General features: G+C 39.0%; 1 protein-coding gene across 3 annotated transcripts in view; it reads left to right on the top strand.

Moving 5' to 3' along the window:
• LOC311521387 (terminal uridylyltransferase 7-like) overlaps positions 1-8370 on the top strand; it is a 68103-nt gene that overhangs the window by 30632 nt on the left and 29101 nt on the right. For 2 of the 3 annotated variants that reach the window (XM_084629697.1, XM_084629698.1), the window contains exons 19-26: positions 1287-1376; positions 1454-1567; positions 1694-1771; positions 3370-3547; positions 4641-4688; positions 4779-4870; positions 5803-5918; positions 7283-8340. In XM_084629697.1, coding sequence (XP_084485823.1) covers positions 1287-1376; positions 1454-1567; positions 1694-1771; positions 3370-3547; positions 4641-4688; positions 4779-4870; positions 5803-5918; positions 7283-7640 — 1074 coding nt within the window. In that variant the 3' untranslated portion in view covers positions 7641-8340. Of the gene's footprint in view, positions 1-1286; positions 1377-1453; positions 1568-1693; positions 1772-3369; positions 3548-4640; positions 4689-4778; positions 4871-5802; positions 5919-7282; positions 8341-8370 lie in introns of those variants that run through there. The other variant, XM_084629699.1, reaches the window with a different exon arrangement.

Raw genomic sequence — 8370 nt, forward strand, 5'->3', positions numbered from 1 at the left:
CGTGCCAGGTGCGCTAAAGATTCATGCTCGTGCTTCAACCACCATTCCTGAGGACATGCGTCCATGCTGATGATGGGCTCTGCTCGATAACAATCCAAGGCAGAGCGGATAGACGCATGTTCATTTTCATCATCCGAGTCAGATGCCGCCAGCGGAAGGTTGATTTTCTTTTTTGGTGGTTCAGGTTCTGTAGTTTCTGCATCTGAGGGTTGCTCTCTTAGGACTTCTGAAAGCATACTCCATGCATCGTCCCTCTCAGATTTTGGACAGCATTTCAGATCCTTAAACCAGGGGTCGAGTGCTGTCGCTATTTTTAGAAATCCCGCATTGGTACTTTCTTTGCCTTTTGGCAAATCTGCTGTGAAAGTGTTCTTAAAACGAACGTGTCCTGGGTCATCATCCAAGACTGCTCTAACATGAAATATATGTCAGAATGCGGGTAAAACAGAACAGGAGACATACAATTCTCCCTCCAAGGAGTTCACTTACAAATTTAATTACTGTATTATTTTTTTTAACGAGCGTCATCAGCATAGAAACAGGTCCTCTGAAATGGTGGCCAAAGCATGAAGGGGCATATGAATGTTTAGCATATCTGACACATAAATACCTTGCAACACCAGCTATAAAAGTGCCATGTGAATGCCTGTTCTCACTTTCAAGTGACATTGCAAATAAGAAGCAGGCAGAGTATATCCCGTAAGTGTAAACAAACTTGTTTGTCTTAGCGATAGACTGCACAAGAAGTAGGACTGAGTGGACTTGTAGGCTCTAAAGATTTACCTTGTTTTGTTGTTGAGTGCAGTTATGTAACACACAAATGTACATTTGTATTTTTTTTCATGATAAGGAGATTGCACTAGGGTATTTGTATGAGGTGAATTGAAAAATACTGGTTCTTTTGTTTCTCATATTTACAATGCAAATTCAATCAAAACTAATGATCTAAAGTGAGCACTGTACATTTTGTATTCTGTGTTGGAATAGAAATCAATATATCTGAAAATGTTTAATACACTTCAATTGGTATTCTATTGTTTAACAGTGCGATTAATCGCGATTCATTTTTTTTTTTTAGTTAATCGTGTGAGTTAACTGCGATTAATCGACAGCCCTCATACAGATGCAAGCTTTTCAAGTGCAAGTGGTTGTGAATCATTGTAGGTCTGTGCTCCTCTCAAGGAAATAGGTTGTTTTCAAAGCCTCCCTGATCAGAGGCGTTAGCTAACTACCACTTTTTCCACCTCACGCCGTTTCCCATACTTGACTTCCTTATTTATTTACAGGCCCTGCATAACACAAGACTCTTGTCCTCTTATGCAGCCATTGATTCCAGAGTAAAATATCTGTGTTACACAATGAAAGTCTTTACAAAGGTGAGTAACACTTCAGGCACTCTGAAAGTGATAACAGCCACAGTAAAAAGTTTTATAATTTGCTTTTCTCTTTCCAGATGTGTGACATTGGAGATGCATCTCGAGGTAGCCTGTCCTCCTATGCGTATACTCTTATGGTGCTTTATTTTCTTCAGCAGCGAAATCCACCAGTCATTCCTGCTCTCCAAGAGGTACCGTATGTCAAGAAATAAATTGGTCCCAGTTAGATATTTTTTGGTGCACTCTTGACCAAAATAGGGATCAAAATCATCAAGTCTGAACAGCCATGCTCTAACTAGTTAACTTTCTGTTCTTAGATCTACAAGGAGCCAAAGAAGCCTGAAATTTTAGTTGATGGTTGGAATGTTTATTTCTTTGACAAAATAGATGAGTTGGTGAGTCTTCTCTCATACTTTTCTCATACAGCATTATCGTGCAATAACTCTGTAAAGTGAAACTAACCTCTGGTAAGGCATGTATTTGAAAAATGCAGGAGATGAATGTAAAAGGTAGTTACTAACAACGACTTTTGCTAATCTGTTTTACATACGGGCTGAAAATGAGAGCTTCTCATTTAGTTATATAAAATGTCAGCTATTATTGGACCTAGCTGTGTCAGCCTTTACAATTGGAATTGTGAAACGATACTTCAGCACCTTGCTTTAGTAATCTAAATGTGTTTAGAACTATGCTGAAAATGTTCTTAAAAGAATCTGCTAAATATTTTTCTGCTGTTAAATGGAGCCAGATACTGTTATAACAGCACATGCCTTAGGACATGATACTTTGTTCAGAGGAGAAAAGAGTAATGTTTCTCAAGACAGAGAGCCAAGCATGAAACTTGAAAGCAGAGTATCTTCTTTGTAAAAGGGCATGCCAGGAAACTTTTGTATAGAACTCAAGAGTAGCAGCCGTGTTAGTCTGTATTCGCAAAAAGAAAAGGAGTACTTGTGGCACCTTAGAGACTAACAAACGTATTTGAGCATAAGCTTTCGTGAGCTACAGCTCACTTCATCGGATGCGTTCAGTGGAAAATAAAGTGGGGCGATTTATATACCTAGAGAACATGAAACAATGGGTGCTACCATCAATCTCGTTACAGTGTGTATGGTAACACCCATTGTTTCATGTTCTCTAGGTATATAAATCGCCCCACTGTATTTTCCACTGAATGCATCCGATGAAGTGAGCTGTAGCTCACGAAAGCTTATGCTCAAATATGTTTGTTAGTCTCTAAGGTGCCACAGGTACTCCTTTTCTTTTTGTATAGAACTGTACATATTCATATTTATTGGCTTAGCCTAATAAAATACAATCGACCTTCCAAAATATAAATCTCTGAGTTTATTTAAAACACTCAAAGCTGAGATTTCCAAGGCGGTATAGGGGATAAAGCCATTCACTTAAAACTATTTGGCATATAATGGAAATGTGTGGAAATCCCAATTTTGTGCTGTCAAGCTACCATAACATGGTTGGTTGTCTACAGTACAAGAGACCAGTGCACCTGTGAATAAATATTTTTGCAAAACCTGAATGCTTTGCTTTCAACAGTAATCCTATCAGGTTTGTTAAAGAATAACCACCGACGTGCCACACTGCTGCTTTCTTCCCTACCTGATGATAAGTGACATAACCCTTCAATGGAATAACTTTGTGTTGAAGGGGCACCCAGCCTAACAGTAAACTAACAATACGCATATCAATTTTGCATGCTATCAAAAATAAACAGCGAGTTGTTTAAAAAGAAGCAACACATTGCTACTCTTCACACTAAAAATACCCACCGACCATTTAAACAGCAAAATTTGAGTATTAACCTTCAAACTATATAAAAGGATGGAAAGTGATTTAGAGTAACTCTAAACCACACTTGTGTATAACCAATTACAATTATGTGTAATCTAACACTCTGAAATGATGACTGTGCATTTGCTTAATCTGTCTGAATCGCTGAATCTCAGAAGAAGAAATCTTTCTCTCTAACTTCCAGCCAGCCTGTTGGCCAGACTATGGTTCAAACACTGAATCTGTTGGGGAGCTATGGCTGGGACTTCTCCGCTTCTACACGGAAGAATTTGATTTCAAAGAACATGTTATCTGCATCAGAAGAAAAAATCTGCTTACAACTTTCAAGAAGCAGTGGACCTCCAAATATATTGTTATTGAAGGTATTGTAGGAATTAATACAGAGCTCATTGATGGATGGAATTGCTTTAAAACCCATTTGAATAAATCTGCTCTTCTCGCATGTTGTTTTTCACTTTTTCATCCTGCTGGATTAGGATATTTCCTCCGGCTAAGTACATTGAGTGAAATCCTGGCTCTCAGAAGTTAGGGACAAAACCCCCCATTGACTTCAGTCGGGTTGGAATTTAGCCCTTATTTTTCAACTGAAATAAAGTTGAAAAGCGAATTTTACGTTTTATTTTGTTTGTTTGAGGGCTGACTATCAGAATGGTTAAGGAAACTGGAATTCAATCCATAGTCTGTCTGTCTCACTGTGTAATCTTTTCCTTGATTCTTCAGACTCAGAGATTCTTCAGACTCAGAGATGAATGTAAAAGCTAGTTACTAACAATGACATTTGCTAGTATGTTTTGCAGACGAGCTGAAAATGATTTTTAGCTTGCTTCTACTCCAGCTCCACTTAGTTCTTATCATATCCCTTATTTGGAAAAGATTAAGTGTCTAGTTTCAAATCAGTTTGACTGGCTTAAACATTTCTTCAATTAGCTTTCGTATAGCATTATGCAGAATGTTGAAAGGATGCAATGCATTATGTTTTAAATCTGTTCCTTTTTGTTAGAAGACCGAAACCCTAATCCAGCAAAGTACGTAAAAAATACATGCTTCGCTTTTATGCATACGAAGAATCCCTCAGAGATAAAATTTAGTTGAAGTTCACCAAATCTTTAAGTGCTGTGTTGCATCAGGGTCCATATGCGGGAAATCTTGTCAATGCAGACATTGTTTTTCTAGCTCATCTAACTTTGATAGAAAGGTTGCGTGGGTGGGAGGGGTTTCCTCTCACCTTCAAAAATTGCTCTTTTTCAACATTTTGGTCAATTTGGTTCATAGCTGGACTGCTGAGATTCTGTCTTCTGAATATATCCTCTTTCAGGATATGGAGAAATCAATTTCAGTGTATTGATTCTGCATCAGTAATAGCAACATGAGCTTGTTTGTGTTCATATTAATCAGTTTGGTTCATAGTTCGCTTTCATATGGACTTTAGTAATACCTACAGATTTCTTCACACAGATCCCTTTGATTTGAACCACAATCTTGGAGCTGGCTTATCAAGAAAAAGTAAGTTACCCGGTCCACAAGCATTCCACAAATCCGCTGAGGGTCTTGATTTATTTAGACAATTGATTTTTTTTTTCTTTTATTTCCTAGTGACAAATTTTATAATGAAGGCTTTTATCAATGGCAGAAGGGTATTTGGTACCCCAATAAAAGGATTTCCTAAAGAATATCCCTCAAAAATGGTAAGTGTCTTTAGAATATAGCGATACACACCCACTCTACATTGGTATCTAAATCTCTTACCTACTGTGAAGTTTCACACATGACTCAGATGAAAACAATTGCACTCCATTAAGAACTTCTTGGTAATTTATGCAGGGGAAAGGAGGAGTTTCCTTTCAAATTTCAGTGGTAACTTCCATCGTGGTGGTTCTTTCGGCTTCTGCCTCTAAGTTGTTGATGGGTTGTTTCGGTTTTTTTAACACTTATATTGTGGCAACACCTGTTAACATTAACCAGGTTGGGGCTCCATTGTACAAGCGTAGAGTAAATCGTCGTCTACCCCAAACAGCTTAGTCTAAAATGTGTTGTGTTAAACAGGCTGTCCTAGAGCAAAGCAGCAGTGTGTCAGGGAGCGAGTTAGGAGAAGCCCTCACCTGTCACCATGTTATACAGCTCTGAATTGCAGTCCCATTACAGAGAGTGGAACATGGCTGTAACTTTGTTCTCATTCAGACTATAATGTTCATGGCCACGAAGGAGGTCAAGAAGGCTAACCTGGGTTCTTTATAGAGCTGTGGTCAGTTAATGGCCTTCCTGATTCTACAGTAGGCACCCCAATGGAGTGATACAAAGCACACCTACCTTCACTCTTTTGGGGAGCTGCTTGTGCTAATACGGCCTCACGCTTAGGCTATGTTTACACTAGTACCGCTACAGCTGCGCCATTGAAAGGTCTCCCGTGTAGCTGCTCTTTGCCGGCAGGAGACAGCTCTTCTGCCAGCAAAATAAATCCACCCCGAATGAGCAGCGGTAGCTTTCTCAGTGGTTTTTTTTTTCACTCCCCTGACCAACAAAAAGGCCATGTCTACACTAGCACTTGACATAGCTGGCTTAGGTTTCCAAATCTTGGGGAAAAAAAATAGATGCACAACACTACATTCTTTCCTTTTAGGAATACTTCTTTGACCCAGAAGTCCTGACAGAAGGAGAACTGGCCCCAAATGACAGATGCTGCAGAATTTGTGGTAAAATTGGACACTTCATGAAAGACTGTCCCTTGAGGAGAAAGTACGTATATTTTTAAGGGTTGTGTGGTTTTGGTAGTACAAGGGGTTTGTATAAATTTCTGAAATGTTGGAATCAAGAGATCCTGAAAATTGACCAAGTGGAGGGTCCAGTGTTTAAGGGGCTTGGATTACTGATAGAAATGTAAAAGTAACAGAAATTAGAGTTCATCCTTATAGTTAGAAAATTTGAGCAGAACCGCTTAAATGTTTGAGGAGAAAATAGTCCAGTGTTGATCAGATAATGTTCTTCACCAACTGACTCCAAGAACATGGGCTTTTGCAGTAAGGGATTGCCTCCTGAAGAGCGCTTTCCTTGAAGGGAAAATGTGACTCAATCGTATTCCTAGCCATGCTACAGACATGAAACAAACCTATTTTGGGGGGAACCAGTTGGCCTGAAGACCTTCAACAAGCTTTAAAAAAGCAGCAACAAAACACTTTCTTGGCAGCTAGCAAATCAGGAACGCAAGCAGAAACTGTCTGACGTATCCTTTTCTGTATGATGTTGTTGTTTTATATTTGATTAGTGAATTGTGAAATGGATATTGCTTAGACATCTAGGTTAAGAACCCATGCATCCTGGCCTAAGCAAATGTAGCATAGCCGAAGTCCCAAATAAAGAATATCGGGTATATTTTCAAAAGCCTCTAAGTGGCTCTGAAACACAAGCATTTTTGAAACTACCCGACCATTGGTTCCAGTTTTAATTATATTAAATTTCTTTTTAGCATTTTGCTTAGAGCCTTTCTCTTAAGTGGATGGACTGCAGCAGCCATGGTTGATGGTATGGTGGAGGGGGTTTTTGAGCTTTACGTCATAAATTTTTTCCCTTAGATGCGTCTCTGTGTATATACAGTATGTAATATGAAACCACCATGTTTAAAAGTTAGCATTTCTTATTTGTATAACAGTGCTGTCGGTCCAGATTTGAAAAAACTTAAACCATTCTAATTGTGGACTGAGTACTTTATATTTAGGGTTTTGTAACCGGGAAGAAGTTTGTACAGCTCGATGAGAAATCCGTGAGAATTACTCCTAGAGTTAGACACTTTGGTTGTAAAGATGTCTTGCTTTTTCGCCATAGTTGATTGTATGGTGCTTCTTTACTACATATTGCTCATATTTTCCATTAGAGTTCAGCAGAAAGTTTTTTCCTCAACTACATAAATGAATATTACTAAATTTATTTAATATTTTATGTTGGTTCTCCCACCACATAGACTTCTAGGAAAAAGAGAGATACGTTTATTCATCTTTGTTGCGTGTCACATAAATCCTCTTTAAGAATATACTATTTAACACAAAATTTCTTTTCTTCATCTGACAGAGCCTATTTGCTTTTATGTCACTGTTTTGCTTCTGCAGGTTGAGACGACGACATGATCATGAAGATATTAAAAACCAAAGGTACATCGAGAACAACGAGAAAAGAAGCAAAGAGGAAAAAGATACCTCAATGAAGGAAGGAACGATATTATGTACACCTCAGAAAAACAAACTAGGGAGAGCAACACTGGACACAGGAAGAGAGAAGTCTTCCAGGCAGTCAGCAGAGAAGTGGAAGCGGCAGGAGGACAGGGACTTAAGAGAAAAACGTTGTTTTAACTGTGGGAGAGAAGGCCACATTAAAAAAGAGTGCCCACTGTATAAAGGAGCTGCAGGTATGAAACCCCGATACATTCTAAGACATCTTAAACCGACCCTATCATTTTGGAGTATTTAACGAGATTGGCTAAATGGGTCTGGATTAATATCTCATCAAATATACTGACATAGTACTGAACCTTCCTTTTTCAAGGGGACAAGATGCAATTGTCTAATTTCCCTTCTTTGTCCTCCGCCTGCCTTAAGGGCACCCCTGTCACCTGGAAAGACAAGACATGATTTCCATTAGAGCTGCATTGCCCAGATCCTCAAAGGTCTTTAGGCTCCTAAATTAGATTGAAATCAATGGAAGGTAGGTGCCTAACTACCTTTTGAAGCTCAGTGGAGGTTAGGTGCTTAAATACGTTTTGAGGATCTGGGCCTGCATGTGGGGAAGAGTTAGTTTTCCTATTTCCAGAGGCTGTTTCCACTTTTCTCAGAATCCCTGTTAGCTCCATTTTCAAACTTTAGATTCCATTTCATTGCATTGTACATCCACGAAGGCTGGCACCAGAGCAATTCTTGTCATCTTAAACTACTGCATTCTGAATAAGTTTAAGCATTTGACCCTTTCCCCCATAAATGGTTTTAAACCATTCCTAATAAGCATAAAGTGGTTACTATTCAAACAGGATTTGGAAATGAAGCTTCTCAAATCAGCAGCCAGGCAGAGGGGATCCATTTCCTGCAGCAGCCTTTGTCATTATCTTGTGCGGGGAATGCTACTTTTCTCAAAGACCACTGATTCAGGAAGGACTTTAAGAGTGATACAGAATACCTAGATGAGGCCAGGTCCTCCTTCAATGAGG

The sequence above is a fragment of the Lepidochelys olivacea genome (genome assembly GCF_965140295.1).
Source record: "Lepidochelys olivacea isolate rLepOli2 genome assembly, chromosome: 5".
Classification (NCBI taxonomy): domain Eukaryota; kingdom Metazoa; phylum Chordata; order Testudines; family Cheloniidae; genus Lepidochelys; species Lepidochelys olivacea.